Below are 19720 nucleotides of genomic sequence, written 5' to 3'. Positions count from 1 at the left end.
TTAAACCTTTTCCATTTAAATCTTTCCCATTTGATCTTATGTGGAGCGTTGCGTTAATTAGCTTGTATAACATTGTTATCTATAGTCAATTATAGCCGATTAACAGATTAATTAGAAGTAAGAACCTAGCATAGATAAATTATGTATAGCATGAACTTCGTCTAAGTGTAACAAATAGTAAATCAGTAGTCTAGGGAAAGCCTACCCGAACCATAATGTGAGGTTAGCTACAATTTTTTTTTAAAAAGGTGGCTTTTGGTATTCCGATATTGTATACTCCATTAATTATATGCAATAATTGAAGTTATGCAATGAGGTTTAGTTGACAATTGTGGTTCGTTGAGAAAGTCAAGTTGCCGCATCTCATGACTTAACTTCGCTGACTACAAAGCTTTACCTTCCACGCCCGACTAAACCATCCACAGACTGCCACGTGGCTCTAATTAACCAAATCCTTACTAACAACAACACCCTATCCAAACCCCCCCCCCCCCAACATTCACCATTCACCAACTATAATCATTGTGACAGAGATATATACCGTTACTCTTTGTTTATACAAACTTATACATGTGTTATTCAAAAACTAGATTAAAGGGGAAGTTGAGTCATATAAACCAACCACGGGACCGGAAAGACCATACTTTTTTTGTAGTGAGATGATCTGGCCCACATTTGAGCATTCAAATTGTTTAATTTGGGTTCCCCGATATACATCTATTTTTTTGTAAATTCAACTTGGTTAGATGATCTCTTAAACTTTGTTTTTTTACACGGTAAAAGTAATTTTTAAGGATAAAAATTTATTCCATTTTTTTTAACATCACTTCATTTTTTATACGGAAATTGTACTTTTTCGTTCCAAATTTGAAGTCCAGATAGGCCCACTGTTCTTCTCAGGCCCGTTAGTATCAACTCTTTGCTATTAATTAATAAGCCCGTGTATCCATGTCCAGTAGCAATTTGTTTCAACCACGTAGAAATATCCTAATTCTTTCAAAGATATTTCCAGTTCAAATTCCCCCCTGTAAGTAGTAACATTGCTATCTGACATTTTTTACAAGTGGTGGATTCTAATGCAATGTTGTAGAAGAACAAAATATATCTATAGATCTTATTAATTAGGCTTTGTGGATATAAACGTTCACATGTGTTTGACAATTAGATGTTTGATCCGCATTGTACGCTGACATACAAAATTGGAGAAGTTAATTTGAAATTCGGCTTTGTGCGATTATAATTCGAATTAAAACTTTATTATTAATGGACAGTGGCTAAAAATGTTGAAACTAAAAAACTAGTTTGCTTCTTCTAAAGTAAAGAAGAATGCGCCATTTTTTGGGTTTAGCCATTAAGACCATTTAGGGTTTAGAATTTATTTTTTTGGGTCGTATAGTTTTGGATTTGGATTTAGCTTCTAGGGTTTAAGTTTATTTTTTAAAAAATTTAGGCTTTAATTTTTGGGTTTAAGATTTAGTTTTAGACTAATTTTATTGATTTTCAAAAATATGGTCTATTTTCTTAATTTTGGTACAAAATATGGCATATTCACTTAAGAGTCTCAGGATCCAGTATCACATAAAAATCTTGACCAAAATTAGTAATGTTATTGGTTAATCTTGAATAAAGCATACAAAATTTTTATATTAAGACGAAAATCTAATATAAACATTATATTATTTTGGTTCAAATTAGCTCTCTATTTAATATACGATAACTACATTTGGGTATCTATTGAAAATTATAGTCTCTGTTACCGTATACTCTTGCGTCAAAAGACGAAGTCCCACACAGAATCCGAACTCAGATCCTTTGACGTATATATTCGAACACCGCATATATAATTACATTTGTTTTAGGTCTATAATTAGTCTGTATAGGTAAGAAAATATTAGAAAATATTATTTAATAAATGAAAAACTATGTGATAATGAGGTCAAGATTAGATGATAATATCGAAGAGAAAGAGAAATGTCACAAGACAGATGATACGGTGGTGAAGATCAGAGAGGTAATGGTCCCTTCTGGGAAATCTTTAATATAGAAGAAACCAAAAAAAGGAGACAAGTCATGAAAAGCACCAAAATGTTGGACACAAACCAATTGTACTGACATTCACATATATACATAATACATATACATAATGTGTCATATGTATGTCTAAATATGTGTCTTGTTACTGTCAAAATGTCACTTGATGAATTTTGGGGAATTTTGTGATCCCTATGCGGCATACGTATCCCATCTCTCTATCGTTTATTTATCTCATGCCACTTCTGTTTTTTTCCTAAATCCATATCTATCTGATTCTTACTTTATTTATTGTGATTCAGATCTTAGTCTTTATGTAAGTTTCCCTATTGTGCTTAGCTGTGTTTCAATGGGTGCAACTAGACTGAGAGTTAAATTAATTAGCTAATTATTTAGGTTTTTTTTCGGAAATCCATATCTATCTGATTCTCACTTCATTTATTGTGATTCCGATTCTAGTCGTTATGTAAGTTTCACTATCGCCCTTAGCTGTGTTGCAATGAGTTCAACTAGAAAATCAAGGTTTTTTTCCTGATAGGATTGGATACATACGTTAATCATCTTTTAATTGGTCCAAGAACGGACATATATATCTTTAATCCCACAATAAACTAGCTACTTTTTTTTCGATTATGAAAGATTGAAAGGAAAGGTAACTAAAGTAATTCGCATGATCCCTTGGGTTGTCAGTTGTCACAACAGAATTTTGATATGGAATTATGAACTATATATTGAATGGTTGAAAGTTTATATATAGAGTTACAACTATTTCAAAGAAACGGTTTTTTTGTCTTTTATAGTAAAATTACTAGCTCTCACCGTGTCACCGTGACACATCTGTAATTAATATTTATTTTCTTTTCAATACTACGTAAGAGTAACAGTAGAAAAAAAAAGAGTAACAGTAGAAAAACCACTATATTTTAACTAAGTTTAGTAGTTAGAACCAGAAATACATTTATAAAAAGATGGCATTTTGACCGCGCGAAAATGAAGGGTTGACACTTGTCCTTGACCGTTGTCCAAATGAGACATCATCCAAAAGAGAATTATATATTGTTTAAGAAATTCATGATGTTCTAAACAGTGAATAATAAAATAGAGTTAATGTATACTAATAATGATAAAGGCATTTTGATGTACGATGGGAAATTGCATGCACATCACCATTCACAGCCTATTTGCAATTTATTTGGAAAAAAGTACAATTGCATAATAATTACTCAACCTAAAAAAAAGGACCGGCCAGAGTTGGTATGAAGAGTTTTTAACCACATTTGAACCCTGAAAAGTACTATACACGACTGATAAAAGCAACAAAGTCAGTTAAAAGAAAGAGCAATTTTCCCTTTTTAATGTTTATTTTTACCATCTAGTTACCCAAAGGTAAAACTCGGAAAATCGGCCAAAACCTACCTCAACTTCACCAAATGGTGCGAAAACATACCTGAGAAATTTGAGTGTCCGAATACATACCTGAACTCATTAAAACCGGCATTTTCATACCTGCACTAATAAAGTTTTGGCAAATTCATACATTGACTAGTTTCCTGTTAGTCAACGGTCTTATTCCGTTAACGGAAAAAATCCCGTCGCAACGTCATCGAAACGGAAAACGACATTGTTTTACTTTTTTTTTGTTCGTCAAAATCAAAACGACGTCGTTTTGATTATTTTTTTTTGTTCGTCCTTAATTAAATTTTTTTTTATTCGTCATGATCAAAACGACGTCGTTTTGGTAACTGTGAACAAAAAAAAAATACTCAAAACAACGTCGTTTTGAGTATGACGAACAAAAAAAAAAATTTGTACATTAACCGATGTAAAAAATTTAGTAAAAAATTTAGTAAATTCAGTAATAAATTTAGTAAAAAATAACAGAATTTTTTAAAAAAAATTAGTAAAAAATTAAGTAAAAAATAACAAAATACAAAATAACAGTAAAAAATAACAGAATTAGTAAAAAAATTAGTAAAAAATAACATTAACCAATGGATGTATTATCCTAAAAAATTTAGTAAAAAATAACATTAACCCTGGATGTTTAAAACAATGTTTCTGTTATCTTGTTGTTAATGGTATTGGTGTCTTTTTTTAGTAAAAGTTTTTACTTAATTTTTTAGTAAATTTTTTTAAAAAATTCTGTTATTTTTTACTAAATTTATTACTGAATTTACTAAATTTTTTACTAAATTTTTTACATCGGTTAATGTACAAAATTTTTTTTTTGTTCACAATTACCAAAACGACGTCGTTTTGATCATGACGAACAGAAAAAAATTAATCAAAACGACGTCGTTTTGATAAGGATGAACAAAAAAAAAAAGACGAACAAAAAAAAAAGTAAAACGATGTCGTTTTCCGTTCTGGTGACGTTGCGACGGGATTTTTTTCCGTTAACGGAATAAGACAGTTGACTAACGGAAAACTAGTTAATGTATGGATTTGCCAAAACTTTATTAATGCAGGTATGAAAAGGCCGGTTTTAATGAGTTCAGGTATTCGGGCACTCTAATTTCTCAAGTATGTTTTCGCACCATTTGGTGAAGTTGAGATAGGTTTTGGCCGATTTTTCGGTAAAACTCAAAAGTTTTTCTTTTAAAAAATTTTAAAATGGACATGCATGTGATGTGGCTACGTAATAGCTGCTGCAATTGGATATATGTGCCTAAAGCAAGTTGTAGCTAGGGAACTTTGAAAGGTGAAAGGTCGTCGCTTTTATATTTTCTTTTGTTTGTTTGTGATCCGGTTTTGATGTTTAGATCTTTGTCCCTACTAATATTTGAAATGATCATATTTCACATTTTAGAACAATAAATATTAAATAAAAGTATATATCAAGATCATCTATCAAACTTTCAATATTTAGACGTTATTCTCCTTTGGTTCAAATCTCCGTAATCCTCATCCTCAACGAATTTTACAAGAATCTTAAAGCTCATTATGCAGTTTTCGATTATGAGATTTGGATATAGTATAACATACATATATATTACGGTGAACCCTAAATGATAATCAGTTTCATCTGCATGCAGCATAAAATAAATTTTCATAGTCAGATTAGTAATTATAAAACTTCATAACACATGTAGTTAATTGCTAGACTTATGAAAATGAAAGTATATAAATGATGAAATAAAATTAATTTTTATATTAGAAAAAAATATGTGTGGGGGTCCTGACTGACCTGTAAATTTGATCGGGGGGAATTGAAGGAGTTTGGCAAATACTTAAGGTGGGGATGTTTTCTTTCTTTACCATTCGACGCATAACTTGATCATTATCATGAGACATGACATATTCTGAATTAGGGTTGCTTTTCTCTCTTTTGTAGGATTACTTGTGCATGGGGTCGTCCAGTACTACCATTCCTATACATATGGTCTCATGTCTTTTGTATTCGGATGGCTATCCTAGACTCACGTGTACCCTTTGATTTATTGTTTTTGGTTTGTGATAACTAATATCTCAAACCATTTGGATTAGTTCGAATTAATCAAACTCAACCAGTGATGGTAGCTCAATCGTTTATCTACTGAGGGCAAAATATCAACATGCTACATTCGATATATGTCTATATTATATTGCACAGTAACTTCTTTCTAATGTAGGAGTGTAATTCAGTTTACTTTGTATGTTTTATGTAATATTGTTGCCAACTATTTTTTTTGTTCTGACGAAGAAAAGCTAATTCTTTTCAATATAGAATCATCAATTTGTTCTTTTCATGTTATTGAGTTTCAAAAATGTTAGCCAACACTGGTGAAAATGATAGGAATGTTCTGATTTTGTTTTTTCTTTGTTAGATAATTTATTTCCTTTTTATGCATGTACTAAATTAATTTGATCTTAAATCAAACCACAAATTATTTATAAATAAATGTTTATCCATATCTTCTGAATTCTTCTATATTCTACTAGTGTAAGTTGATGCATATATTCTCTAATTAATTTGTTTTTGGCTCGTGGTCTCTTGCCTTTAAAAAGGGTCAAACACAGTATAGCTTGGATCCTTCTCTGACTGTCCCTGATCTCTCCCAATCTCTCCTCTTCCTTATCTTTTGTGTTTCACTGATCATCTCTATCGATCATGGGTTCGAATTTTCATTACACTATAGATCTCAATGAAGATCAAAACCACCAACCTTTTTTCACTCCTCTTGGATCCTCTATTCATCATAATCATCATCATCAACAACAACAACATCAAGCTCCTTTTAATATCTCCTCTTCGTCATCTTCTTTGACTTCACCATCTCATTCCTACCTCCCTTTCTTGATCAACTCTCACCAAGATCAAGTATATGTTGGGTACAACAACATCACTTTCCAACGTTTTCTTGATCCCCAACTCTCTCAATCCCTCGAGGTATAACTTTTTTTAAAGTAAATCTCATATATACAATAGTCTTTGAATATCCTGCTAAAATTTATAGTATTCAAATTAAATAATTTCAGACCAAGAAGTTTGTATCTAATGATGGATCATCATCAAGCGATCAAATGGTGCCAAAGCAGGAGTCACGATTAAAATTGACGATAAGGAAGAGAGATAATTTTCAAGACCAAACTGATCTTCCTCGATGTCCGACAAAAGACGAGACAGAAACTAATTCGCTCAAGTGGGTTTCTTCGAAGGTGAGATTGATGAAGAAGAAGACGATTCTCACCACCACCTACAACGACAAACAACACGTTAATCAGGACCAATCCATGAGCCAAAGAAATCTCGAAGAAGCTCATCATGATCATCTCAAGAAAACATTGAAAAATCAGTACAATAGTATTGTCAAGGAGAATGGTTATAACGGAAGCAGCAGTTGCGTGGTTAGGATTTGCTCCGATTGTAACACGACCAAGACTCCTCTTTGGAGAAGTGGGCCGAGAGGTCCCAAGGTAATAAACCACACATATATTATTTCAACACATTCCTAAAGATTAATTTCATATTGTATATCATCATTAGAAGCTCTCGATTTCTAGGACTAATTAACAGCGCAAGAAACACAAATCTACATAATCGCTAACAAAAAACTAATTGGTAAAAATCAATTTTAGGTACTATATATTCTTAATCATTCTTGTTCAGAAAATTTCCTAAATAAGTTCTCCTAAAAATCAATCTTACAAGAAAATTCACTAGCTATCATTTTCCATTTGTTATTACAGTCTCTATGTAACGCGTGTGGGATAAGGCAAAGGAAGGCGAGGCGGGCTGCTGCAGCCGCAACGGGAACCTTTGACGTGTCACCACTGCTCATGAAGAAGAAGATGCAAAACAAGAACAAGAGATCAAGTGAAGTTTATAATCTCGTTTCTCCTTTGGCTCCAAAGGTAAAGAATTGTAAGAGGATGATCACATCTGAGGCGGTACCGGTGATAAAGGCCACAACAGCCGGGGACTTGGAGACTCAAGGCAGATCCGAGAATATGTCGTTTTCTTCTTCGACGTGTTCTTCTTCAAACAAGTTTGATTTTGATGATCTAGCCATAATCTTAAGCAAAAGCTCAGCTTATCAGCAAGTTTTCCCTCAAGATGAGAAGGAGGCTGCCATTTTATTGATGGCTCTATCATACGGAATGGTTCACGGATGATTACAAAGTTTCATTCACAATTCCCCAATTTGAACACCACAACAATTCTCTGAAGCTATTAGACAATATTTCATTCCTCAAGAAGCCTAGAAGCCCTAGACCATACTTTATTCCTCAAATCAACCATATAGCTTCGACTTGTAAGATTTGGAAAAGACATATAGAATATGAGTTTAATTGCCAACAGAATTGTGGAATATATGAGGATGCCCTAGTAGTATACACTAGTTTTTCTGTTCTTTGATTAACAAGAATCGTTAACATGTTCACGTCTTCATCTTACAAATCCAGTTTTACCAGAAAACCAATGTAAATCTCAATAGTCTAAACTAGCGTTAAAAAAAAAGTATTCAAAAGCTTATTATACTTGGACGAAATTGCGCATCAGTTGCATCTCATCTAAAACAACTTTTGTTTTTTTCACTCAAATAAAAAATGACACGAAGGTGAAGCCTTAGGCTTACGAACTAACTCCTTTAACATCTCAAATTTCTCATTCGAATTAGAGTTTTTCGTCGAGAAATTTGCTTCCTTCAAATGTTTCGCATTTCTTAGTATGTACTTCGCAACTTGTCTCTCTTCTTCACGTATTCCATTGTATCTTTCCCACTCGAATCTTTGTAGGTACAATAACAAACAAGGAGGAACTTTAATCGGTCTACAAAATTGTGGGTTAGGCACGCGCTCCTTATTATCTTTCCCTGACTCCTGTGACCAAAACCGATTAAAAACACAATGTTTTAGACTCATCAAAGTGAAAAAGTTAACCTAGAGAAGTAAGGAAAGTTGAAGGAGTTTCTTACATCTCTCATGAGCTTGAGAACTTTTAAATTAGGAGAATTAGATAGCAAAATCACTAGTAGATTGCACCACTCGGTTTTACTAGTACTTAGCTCCAAATATACAAGCTGATGAAAGACAATACTATCAGCGTACCTAGTCTGCGGTGCAAGCAAACGAAAAAATATGTTCAACCGTATAATGTCCACAAAATAAAAATAAAAAGTCTAACTCCAAAATTAGAGATCAATTTTAATTCGTCTTGGTTTTCAAAAGTGAAAGAGTTGGATTACAAAAGAACTGAAAGGATGTGAAATCAAAAAGGTACATGTTTACCTCTAAAGGCGATAGAGACAAGGAGAGACGCTTGACTGATGAGGCGAGAGGTAGGAGAAGCTTATGAGTATTTATATCAAAAATATCAATAATCTTTGCCTCTCTTAGCTCCGGCATATTCTCAAGTGAAAACTCAAAATCTTTGAGTCCTTTAATGGACAAGTGGTTCAAAGGAGTATTTATCACATACCCTCTTCGACCATCTCCATCGCTACAATCATGTATTGATAAGCTCTTTAGAGATGGTACTTCAATAGTGAAGTTTATGACATCGTCCATATATCGTTTAACAACCAATTCTTCAAGTTTAGGACAACTTGAGAAAAGCTTACGAACTGAATCATCGTCCTTGAAGTACACAAGTTGAAGGTTTAGGATCTTAAGGGACTTGAAACAAACTTGTGAATCAGGAACATCTACGCGAACACAGTTCTTAAGTTTCAAGACCTCGAGTGTTTTACAAGCGTAGATGTTACTAGGCAATCGGATATTTTCTTTCTCCGAGAAATAATCGAGTTCTAGCTCACGCAAACCATGTTCAACCCCATACCCGATCCAAATTTCGATATCGAAAGCCTCACAATCCGACGCAACTATAAGTCGCATACTCTCTAGAAGCCCGTGAACAAATTGCTGCGACTTATGTAATATCAAGAACCTGTGAACAAATTGGTGCGACAGTCTTCTATCATTCCGGTAATCATAGTCAAGTCTAGGCACATATTTCCAAAGAGATCTCCACCGTTTCGATAAAACACATGTCCCTACGACATCTATTGTCGGAATTAAGGACAATATATGAAGCAGCAAAGCATCAGGCAATTCACTAATCTTATCTGTTGTCATGTTAACGCTTCGTTTCTTCTTGAAGGTTCCACCAACAATTCTGCTATGAAAACATCAATTAGGACGATCCAAACTCCAAAGTCGAAGATATATTATCTGAAGTATTTGGTCGGTGTTTGGAGGCTAAGGAAACCTAGAACGCAAGTAGAATTATCGGAAAGAAACTTACTTTGGGTGCATTGTCGTTATAAGATAAGACTCGAAAGAAACCCTAGTTTTCTCTAGTTTTTTTTTTTTTGGGTTGGTTAGAAACAGAGTCCTGCTCAACGTTATAATATAAGAAACATAAACCTAGGGTCTCAATTTTTTGAGAAAAACTTAGGAAACTTTTTTTGCAAGATTTACACATACATAATTTTTTTTAGTTTTTTAATTTATTTTTAATATGATCAATATTATTGGTTAGCGTCGAAAATAAGAATAAAGAAAATCTCCCCGGAGATAATTGAAAAAATAGTAAAGAAAACAAAATAAAACATTATAAGATTAAGATAAACAGTTTCTTGAGTTTATTTAAGAAACTTATTTTTGTTATAGTTTTTATTTTTTAACATTCACGAAATTCATTAAATTTTGATATTTGTATTTTTTGTCTTTTGCTTGATTTTGTTTCATTTTTAATCATTTCTATTAAAATTGTGTTCTAAATTACAACCACAAATATTATAAAATTATGTTTAAAATTATAGGTGCCACCAAACAACATAAGAAACTAAAACATATTAGGTTTTAAAACTAAGTTTTTGTTTGTATTTTTTTATTTATTTTAAATAAAAATATTAATTTTTAAAAACACATTTTTGTTTCTTGATATCCATTGTTGTAGACATTTATATATTTGATCTATTTGGAACATTTTTTTTATTGATAGGTTTTTTAATATGATGCAAAATTTGTATAATCCAACAAATTTTCATCACTAGAATAGATTGAGAACACTAACATTCAAGATTAAAAAACTATTTCATTGTCAATCGCCTTTGACCACTATTTATCTAAGCACTACTCTGGTTAAAAACTTAGAATGGGTATCTTTCTCGAGGTCCAGGGGTATTAAAGCATGAATTAATTAGTGTAAATTTTCTAATTAGTTTTGATTTTATGATAATTGATTGAACATACGTTTTAAAAATATATATGTTTAGTACTCTTGTTAAGAAAGATATATACTTACACTAAATAATAATATAAATCATATGCTTATACAACGGGAATAAAATTTTATTGGATAAATTAAATGTCCATATAAACCAATAACATAGAAACGATAAAATATTCTGTGTTTCGGACGTAGTTTTTTATTTGTGACGTCTAATTTATTAAATTTGAGTGAGCGATACATAGTCCTTATGCAAAGACATATAAATAACATTTTAGAACATAATATTGAAAAGAAAAAAACTGTATTTTGAGGAAGTTGATGTTTTGCAAGAATGTCCGCTGGTATGTTGTGGCACCTTTTCAACCATGTAAATTTTACTTCCTCGAATCTTCTTTACCAATGTCTAGCTTCGAGAATCCAGTTTAAACCTTTAAGTTATGCATCTTGCCTTCTATTAGTTCCATTACCATTTTGTTATCCCCTTCAAACACAACTTTTCGAAATCCATTTTGTTATCCCCTTCAAACACAACTTTTCGAAATCCTCTACTCCAACAATGTTGCTCTTTCCAATGCATTAGCAACTAATCATAGTTAAGTGACAAATATTAGACCATTTAAAATCTCTAATTGATAAACAATTTCCCATGAGTCTAAACGAATCATGATTCAAGAAATTTAATTATTTTCAACAAATTTTAAAATTGGTATAATTAATTAGTAAAAAATGCATTGAAAACTTATAAAAACTCTATCATTAAGAAACAAAAAAAAACCTAGAAAGTTTATCAATAAGAAATAGAGGGATATCTTATTTTTAATATAAGATATATATATATATACATGTTACAAAAAGAAATCATACGTCTTTTATAATTAACTGATAAGCAACATCACCCAAAAAATATTAACTCATTATTATTTCTATAATTTCAATTAATTTTGATTTTCTATAATAATTCTTGTTATTATCTTCGAAAAAAAGGATTGCAATCAATTACTGTTGTAGATTCAACTATCTTCAACTATTCTTTCACCAGTGGCGGCGAGTGACGAATTCAAATTTGAAAAAGAAAACAAAAAAAAAAAACTAATTTTCTGCAAATTCTCCATCACTTTCCGATCAGTTAACGGAAAAACCATCGAGTCTGATCAGAAAGGAGGTAAGAGAGACTGAATCTCGGAGACGGCGTTTTTTCGCCGTCGTGTTCACCATGTTCAACAGGGACGATTACAGTCGAACTAAACCCGACGCCGTCTTCTCCAAGTGGCAGGTACTTCCTCTCTTTTGTTCTCTCTCTCTCTCGGGTTTTAGGAAACTCACTGCTTCGGAGTTTATGGATCTTTCATTTCTGGACTTCACCAGAATTTCGGTTGAGTTTGATTCATTTCTCCTGAAAATTCATGGAATCCGATTTAAAGATCCCATTTTTAACGGCCTAACCATTTAAAGATCCCATTTTTCATTTGTGTTTCTGGGTTTTGTTCCAGGGTTTTACCCGATCCATGCTTCTGCGTAAGCCCATTTCAGATGCTCCAGAAATACGGAGGACTTTACCGGATTACACCTCCATTTCTCGGGATTTAGCTCCAAAGGTCACATTCTGTCTCCTTCATCACATTGCAACTTGTATTTTTAGTTGGATATTAGCTAACTATGTGGCTTTAGTCTCATATGTATCAGTTATCACCAAGCTAAGCTCTTTCTCTCAAGTAATTAAACTGGAAACACACAATTTTTTTTTAATGTCAAATTTATACTGGACACAGATTCTGATAGGAGCCAACGATAAGGAAGAATTCAGAAAGGGAAAAGATTTGTTAGGTAGATACAGAGTCCAAGGATCCTTCCCAGGTCTCGGTGTGGCTGTCACCAATCATGATCAGAGCCTAAAAGTTGACGTAGATGACGTTTTTGTAGCTTCTCTTGGTCAAAACGAAAGCATTAGATCTCGGCTCCGGTCTTATGGTATTGCTCGTCATGACTTGCTCCAGAAACTCGGCAACAACGAGATTGTGAACCAGAGAAAACCGGGTTTACCTCAAACGATTCTTCCTGTTACTCAGAAGATAATTGGCAACAGAACCAAAGATAAGAAAGATGATCTTGCAGAAGAGAGAGCGATCAGCTCTGATGCAGCTGGGGAGAAGAGTGATTTTCTTGCACCAATAGTTAGACTCAGTCGGTCCAGACCTCAACCGGTTTCAGACAGACATGATGACATTGTTGATGATTCTGATTCTGCTTCTATTTGTGGAGTCTTACTAGAAGATGGTACTACCTGCACAACATCTCCAATGCAAGGAAGAAAGAGATGCACAGTGCATAGAGGGCAGAGAATTTCATGTGTTCTCCCGGGGAAAAAAATACCTTGTGAAGTTTCTCCTGAAAGAGAATGTGAAGAAACTGAGAATATATGTGGAGTGATTTTACCTGACATGGTACGTTGCAGAAACCAACCTGTTGCAAGGAGAAAACGATGTGAGGATCACAAGGGAATGAGAGTCAATGCCTTCTTCTTTCTGCTGAATCCAACCGAACGCGATATAGCTCTCAAGGAGGAAAAATCCAAACCCGAGACGTGTACAGGCATGAACAAAAAGGATTCGGGTGGTCCAAGTCTTATCTGTGAAGCTACAACAAAGAGTGGTTTGCCTTGTATAAGAAGTGCTCCTATGGGAAGCAGAAGATGTTGGCAGCACAAAGATAAAACTTTGGACAGAAGATCATCCGAAACTGTGCAGTCAGCAACCGTAAGTCAAGTAATTTGTGGCGTTAAGCTGTACAATGGATTGGTATGCGAGAAATCTCCAGTTAAAGGACGGAAGAGATGTGAGGAACACAAGGGAATGAGAGTCGCATCTTGAATAAGAAAGCATAAGAGTAATGTTAGTACCTAACAGAAATGTTATGTACCGAGCCAGACTAGAATTAGTAAAATCTGTTGTCTTACCGTATCATATTTTCTAACTATAAATAGCTTAGGTTGTATGAGTTACATAACTAAGTAGGTACAAGTTAAATGGAACCGGCTTCATTGTTCTTCATCAATGTCTCTGTTATATACTTTGTTCCTTTCGGCCAATACGTAGAATCTACTGCAACCAAACACTCAATGATATCCTTCATATCGGAATGTTACATATTACATCGAGTCTCTCGTGGTTTCGAAAAGAAATAACCACGGGATGGTGCTAACCAAATTCCTGAATGAACAAAAAACTACAAGCAATTTGACATTTACATATAAGTCCTATTGTTTTCGATTGGGATTCTAACACTGTTTATTTGGAGGAAGTTAGTTTCAATTTCCTCTACGAAAAAATGCAATGTACACTCTCAAATCATGTTCTGTGGCTTTATACACCACAAAGAATCAGATCATGGGATGACCTTAGAATTAGCTCAAAGCATTCCTTTTCCGTGTCGTCAAATCTTCTGCCTCTGTTTCCTCTCGCGATGGGACTCTTAAGTGCAGCTTCATAACATCATATACTGTGAATCCGATTGCCACGGATGGTACAACCTAGAGAAACCCAAAAGATAAATAGTTTGTGAGTTAGCCGTCCATTGTCCGAAAACAAAGACAGATCGATGAAACTACTCTCAGACCTTAAGGTAATTGATGCTAAGCCCCGAGAAGAGTTGCTTCCAACCTTCTTCTCTAGCAATCTTGAAAAGCGTTTGCATTGTTCCTCTTCTTCTTGTTTCTTCTTTAACGGCAGCATATAGTCTCTCAACCTGCAGGGAGTTTCGATTATAATACTACTCAAGATCATTTTATGAAGGTTTCAAGATGTATTCGATAGAAGCAGAACCAAATCGCACCTGCATTTGTCTCCTGACAACATCAAGAGGGTACGTTAAGGTCTGACCAAGCAATCCAGCGACTGATCCACAAACAAGTTTCAGGGAAATGTCTTTCTTATGTTCCGCAGGGACATGGCGTTTCATCTCCTCGTAGAAGTAGAACTTTAATCCAGCGTAAGGGAAGATTCCATACATAGAAGGAGCTGATAACACGAAACCAAAAGAAAGATCAAATCTTTTTGCGTCTTAGAGAAAAGAGAAGATCTCGTAAACACCAAAGACATAGTTAGTATGTACCTACACCACGATATAGGCCTCGGAATCCAGATTCTCTGTATGTCCTCGAGAAACAATCGGTAATTCCTCTGTACACAATTTGTTCCAGGTGAATAATAGATTTTGCTTGAGATTTTGTTGAACCAACAACCTGCACTGCTGAATTCTCTATGAGCCTTACTTACGTTTTAACTCAAGATGAGACAATCAAGACACAACATCTAAAGCCGGATTACCTGATAAGCCAGTTTTGTCCGGACCAGGTCAAGAGGATAAGTGAAGAGAACTGCAGTACCGCCAGCAAAAGATCCAGCTACAAGATCAAGCAATGGGCCTCGAGTAGTGTCTGGGAAACCAAAGATGATCCATCTCCGGTATTCCTCATAAGCCATGTAATGAAGAGCTGCATAGGGAACTATCCGGGCAACACTTGCACCATTCCCACTGTCGAAAACAAGGTTTAAGAATCTTATGAATGTATAATAAGCCCCAAAAGCTTTTGAAACTCGAGACAACGTACCGGTAGAAACCCATCAAACCTTCAGTTTTGCCAATCTTGTTGATGGATCCTATGAGCCCTATGCGTTTAAACTCGTCCCTTCTAGTCTGAGAAAAGATAAATTCTATGATTAGCTTCTATAATCCAGAGAGTCAGAGACTGTGTACCAAGAATTTCACGTGCCTTTCTATCTCTATAAACAGATTCCGATTGTGAATACAATACAACACTAAAAGTTCTCGGTTTTCAAATTAAAGAAACCATGGCTAAGCGAGAGATTGATGATTCCATCCGACTTCTTGACTCAGATAAGCCTAATTGAGTCAGGGGACGAATCAATACTAGAAGTTTTGATACAATCAACAAACCCAGAATCATTCGTACCTGGAATAGAATCTTAATCCGCTCGAGTGGAGCTACGGCGGTCTTAGCTATGCCGCCGGTGACTCCGCCGGCAATAAGCTCCTTAGCGAACAAGGGCATTGAATCAATAATCCCGTTCTTCTCTTCGCCTCCCGCCATCGAAACGCGGTGGAGAGAGAAAAGATAGATACGGTTAAATGGATCTTCTACTTCTTCTTCCCCAGTTAAAGTCGAAGGAAGAAGAAGAAGAAGAAAGAGAGTTGAGAAAACAAAACAAAAAAGAACTGTTCTTTATGATTCTCACCTTCTTCTGCAAGTTAAGCAGATCTTATTCTCCGACAATTGGTGGAAATTATTAAGTATGGTTTTAATATTCGTTTCTACTTTCGCTAAGTTTTTTGTTTTTTTTTTCCTTTTTATTGTTCAATAAAATGTCTCGAAGAGTCGAATTTTCAGTTTTTCACGTCAATATGTTTGATGTCGTTGACAAAGAGAAAAAGGTATGTTGACGTCAATATTCTTTTTTATAGGAAAAACAGTATTGCCTGTTTTCCTGTAATTTGAAAGGTCACTAAATTTTGCCATTTTGGGAAGAGTCTGCCTTTTTAATTTGTTCAATATGGCTCTCAATAATTTTGGGAAGAGCCTCCTTTTGCTTTTGCTCTGTATACTATTCTCATGTTTAGAACGGTAAACATCTTCTAGTATAATAATACTGTATAATTTACAATTAAGTACTAATTTAATAGTCGAGTGAATAAGACGTTTAGAAACAAGAGACTAGGCCCGTATTGTCAGCCCAATTAGAAACAGACAATTTGGACTTCGCTTATTAGTTATAAATGCCATTTTGGTAAGTGGAATTGATGCAAGAAATGGTGTCAAAACGAGACCAACGTCTTTCTAGGTTTATTCTGTCCATGAAATCAATAAATTTCAAACATAGTTAGCGAATTGATCATCAAAGTTATAAAAGTCATATTAATGTTCATGATCCGCGGTCAGTTCATACAAATAGAATGTATTCTTTTATCAAAGAGAAAAGCATACACAATACTAAAATATGTTCAAGAAGTTTTGGATTTATGCTTCTTGCACCTCTTTGATGACCTATCGAAACTGTGCTGTATATTTGACTAAGAGCGAGACCCCTGAACGTACGCAGTCTTGAACCCCAGATCAGCCTTTTCTAACCTGTTAAACCAGCCCAATTTTTATAACGGTTATGTTTTTTTTTAAATGTTTTTATTTATAGTTTATGTTTCCGAGTCTTCAGTACATATGAAGAAAGTTAAGAACCATAACCTGCAAGTCTGCACCCTTGTGTGTAAGGGAATGCTCCAAACACACATATTTATTAAAGCATCATAGGGAGTAGTATGAGTATTTGTCTAACTCGATATCTGAAGTTATCTGTCAATAGATCTGTAAAGCAACTTGAACATTAAAAAGTAAGTTGCACGGGCAGCAACAATTTTAATCTATCACATGCTTTATCTGCGTGTGTTATACATATGTTCATTTGAACCTAATTGGGTAATTGGAGTTACTCGGTTGAAAGAAACAAGACACAATTGGCTGGAATGTTAATGTAGGTGTTCTTCACGAACTTCGATCCGTTAATACAATAAACTGGAACTCACACTGAAGATGAATCGGTAAAACCATGTATATACGTAGATTAAAATTTTTAAAATTTTTTATGCTTATCTGAGTAAAACATTAAGCTAATAATTTTACTATCTATATATATTACTACGATGCTCTGTTGGTTAGTGTTTTCATTTTGTTAAGCATCATATCATAAATAACCGCTAAAATGAAAACTGGTAATTCAAATGAGTAGATTTTACATTTTACATTTATGACGCGGACAGACTGTCGTATTTTCCCTTTTAACATTTGTTTATGTAAGTGTTTATTGTTTTCTTTTGTATTATATTTATATTTTGGGCATGAGAATCAGTGTCCAAGTGGAACTATTAGCTATGTTGGTTGATAATTCATATTATATAGGCGCAGAAGTAAAGCTAGTTATATATATATATAAATTGAGACCCATTCATGCATTATTCAATAATGATTGAAGATCATAATAAATTTATAAGATATTATTACAAATTTACAACTTGACATACTCCATCTGTGTTTTTAATTCTCGAGGCAATTTTGTGTTCTTGATCATATTGATCATACTTACAACTAATCTCTCAACTGACAAGTATTATATATATACACCCATGTCTGTTGAAAAATTCATGACGTCCCCATATGTACAAATCCATTCTTTCACAAGTTCCGAGACTGTATGAGTGAAATAATTCTCGTCGATTGCTCCAATCTTTGGACTGATAATGCAAGTTTAAATCATGAAATTTTATGTTGGAAACCAAAGTAGCATCTAATTAAAGAAATTTATATCTCTAAATTTGGATCATCAAAATGACGATAAAAGTCATATAGACTTTCCAGTGTAATATGAATCATTCAAATTTAGTTGCAATCTAGTTTTATTTGATTTTTGTAAAGTGGAAGACTTACCTCTAAGTGCCTTTTTAGCCAATATACAACTGTGTATCTCAAAACTAGTTTATAATTGGGTGACTAATATTCGGCTACCAAAAATATTGTACAAAGCATGTGTTTGGATCATATAATCATGAAGTGGACGTTATCCTTATAGCGTGATGACCGTGTATTCGCATAACGTTGGCCGGATAAAAACATTTAATTCATCTAAATGTATTTATTGAAAGAGGTTATTGAATTTGTCCTTAATTGTTCATACTTAGAAAATAAAAGCAATAATATATTATGTCGGTACAATAATGTGCCTAAATTTTCAACGAAAAGGTAAGTTTTGGCTTCACATGCATTTAAAATAATATAATATCTAATATGATTAAATACTCATGGAGTCATGGGTTATTTAATTTTAGTTCCTGATATTACCATATAGCATAGAAAATTAGAAAAGTCATATTTTCCTATTATCTCCTGTGAAATACTGTAAAAATTAGTAAGAAATTTATATATGTTCTGTTTCTTGTGAAGAGTCTAATGAATTTTCTTACAAACTCCTGTGAAATTCCTCTTCTATATTTTTGTTCCACAATTCTTCTATTTCTTTTGGAAATTCTGTTTTAGATTTATCGAAGTCATCGGTAGCCAAAGATACTTTTCGCTACTAACCTAAATTATTCTATAATTACATTTATCTTCAAACGTAAGAACTTTTTTTTTAATATAATCAGTATAGAGATATTATTATTAATTTCCCATTTGTTAAGTTATCAATTAATGGAAGAACGGCATGGTTTTTGTTTTAAAAATTTTAAACTCATGGTCAGAATGAATACAACAACAAAAAAAAAGTTTCATGATTAGATATACCTCAAGTTGTATAATTATTTTCAGAGCTTATGTTTTTAGTTTTTTTCTTATAATAAAAAAAAAAATCTAAGAAGAAAACAAAATTAATACTTGAAAAGATAACGTAACACTGGCAGTAGAGAACTTGTGTTGCACAGTACGACAACGTGTTCGTACGAACACATTTGGAATATACTTCCATGTCATAACGCATTTTTAAAATTATACTAATGTATTTGTCTCATTAATTTCACAAATCAGCACTTTTGAAATGCGAAAATGTAATACACTAACTAGCTTAATATGTATCTTTTTTTTAGCTTTGAGTATTGATTTATACTTGGTTCCTCGTTTACTTTTAATGTTTTTCTTATGACGTGATCACTCAATTGAAACTTCCTTGTGTATTGGGACTCCACACTAATTTTTTTTAAAAAAATAGAAATTCATTTAACAAAAAAACAAACAAATGTAATCAATAAATTTCTTTCCAAGGGAAAGGACATGACTTTTAAATGCATGAATAATAGCAAATATGAAAAAAAAAACAAAAAATACTAGTCAATTTCTGATGATTTTTTTTGGGTTCTTATGGTGTTATAAGGATTCTATTATTTGGTCGATTGAATTTGAGTATATATGTACAGATATAATTGAAATCAAATACTTACTTTGTGTTATTCCGTTACATATTATAGCTGTTTATCATC

At 33.3% G+C, this 19720-nt stretch overlaps 4 protein-coding genes across 4 annotated transcripts; 2 read left to right on the top strand and 2 right to left on the bottom strand.

The window, feature by feature from the left end:
* Positions 1-6013: 6013 nt before the first annotated feature.
* Positions 6014-7636, top strand: LOC18029413 (putative GATA transcription factor 22). The gene is made up of 3 exons (XM_006413158.2): positions 6014-6400; positions 6490-6927; positions 7201-7636. Exons 1-3 carry the CDS (start codon positions 6122-6124, stop codon positions 7624-7626), a joined length of 1143 nt encoding a protein of 380 aa, XP_006413221.1. The 5' UTR covers positions 6014-6121; the 3' UTR covers positions 7627-7636.
* A 410-nt stretch (positions 7637-8046) lies between these two features.
* LOC18029412 (F-box/FBD/LRR-repeat protein At3g52680) lies at positions 8047-9768 on the bottom strand. Its single transcript, XM_006413157.2, has 4 exons — positions 9758-9768; positions 8743-9628; positions 8430-8567; positions 8047-8334 (listed from the first exon to the last, which is right to left on the bottom strand). Exons 1-4 carry the CDS (start codon positions 9766-9768, stop codon positions 8047-8049), a joined length of 1323 nt encoding a protein of 440 aa, XP_006413220.2.
* Positions 9769-11835: 2067 nt separating this feature from the next.
* Positions 11836-13764, top strand: LOC18029306 (protein EFFECTOR OF TRANSCRIPTION 1). Its single transcript, XM_024150032.1, has 3 exons — positions 11836-11963; positions 12181-12285; positions 12460-13764. Exons 1-3 carry the CDS (start codon positions 11904-11906, stop codon positions 13555-13557), a joined length of 1263 nt encoding a protein of 420 aa, XP_024005800.1. The 5' UTR covers positions 11836-11903; the 3' UTR covers positions 13558-13764.
* A 27-nt stretch (positions 13765-13791) lies between these two features.
* LOC18029305 (mitochondrial carrier protein CoAc2) lies at positions 13792-15969 on the bottom strand. Its single transcript, XM_006413155.2, has 7 exons — positions 15660-15969; positions 15297-15382; positions 15013-15220; positions 14798-14927; positions 14519-14703; positions 14303-14431; positions 13792-14216 (listed from the first exon to the last, which is right to left on the bottom strand). The coding sequence occupies exons 1-7, from the start codon at positions 15795-15797 to the stop codon at positions 14091-14093; spliced, it is 1002 nt and encodes a 333-aa protein (XP_006413218.1). The 5' UTR covers positions 15798-15969; the 3' UTR covers positions 13792-14090.
* Between the last annotated feature and the right edge of the window lie 3751 nt (positions 15970-19720).

This window comes from Eutrema salsugineum, unplaced genomic scaffold (genome assembly GCF_000478725.1).
Source record: "Eutrema salsugineum unplaced genomic scaffold, Eutsalg1_0 scaffold_1, whole genome shotgun sequence".
In the NCBI taxonomy this organism is placed as follows: domain Eukaryota; kingdom Viridiplantae; phylum Streptophyta; class Magnoliopsida; order Brassicales; family Brassicaceae; genus Eutrema; species Eutrema salsugineum.
Note: the sequence above shows the minus strand (reverse complement) of the source record. Positions and strands in the feature narration are given on the sequence as shown.

Coding starts and splice junctions, on each gene's coding strand:
- LOC18029412 (XM_006413157.2), bottom strand. Junction 8,568..8,742: donor TGTCTCTATCGCCTTTAGAG/GTAAACATGTAC, acceptor CTTGCACCGCAG/ACTAGGTACGCTGATAGTAT. Junction 8,335..8,429: donor TTCTCAAGCTCATGAGAGAT/GTAAGAAACTCC, acceptor TTTTGGTCACAG/GAGTCAGGGAAAGATAATAA.
- LOC18029306 (XM_024150032.1), top strand. CDS start 11,904: ATGTTCAACAGGGACGATTACAGTCGAACTAAACCCGACGCCGTCTTC. Junction 11,964..12,180: donor CCGTCTTCTCCAAGTGGCAG/GTACTTCCTCTC, acceptor GTTTTGTTCCAG/GGTTTTACCCGATCCATGCT. Junction 12,286..12,459: donor CTCGGGATTTAGCTCCAAAG/GTCACATTCTGT, acceptor TACTGGACACAG/ATTCTGATAGGAGCCAACGA.
- LOC18029305 (XM_006413155.2), bottom strand. CDS start 15,797: ATGGCGGGAGGCGAAGAGAAGAACGGGATTATTGATTCAATGCCCTTG. Junction 14,704..14,797: donor AGGCCTATATCGTGGTGTAG/GTACATACTAAC, acceptor TCGTGTTATCAG/CTCCTTCTATGTATGGAATC. Junction 14,432..14,518: donor TTGTCAGGAGACAAATGCAG/GTGCGATTTGGT, acceptor AACTCCCTGCAG/GTTGAGAGACTATATGCTGC.
- LOC18029413 (XM_006413158.2), top strand. CDS start 6,122: ATGGGTTCGAATTTTCATTACACTATAGATCTCAATGAAGATCAAAAC. Junction 6,401..6,489: donor AACTCTCTCAATCCCTCGAG/GTATAACTTTTT, acceptor AAATAATTTCAG/ACCAAGAAGTTTGTATCTAA. Junction 6,928..7,200: donor GTGGGCCGAGAGGTCCCAAG/GTAATAAACCAC, acceptor TTGTTATTACAG/TCTCTATGTAACGCGTGTGG.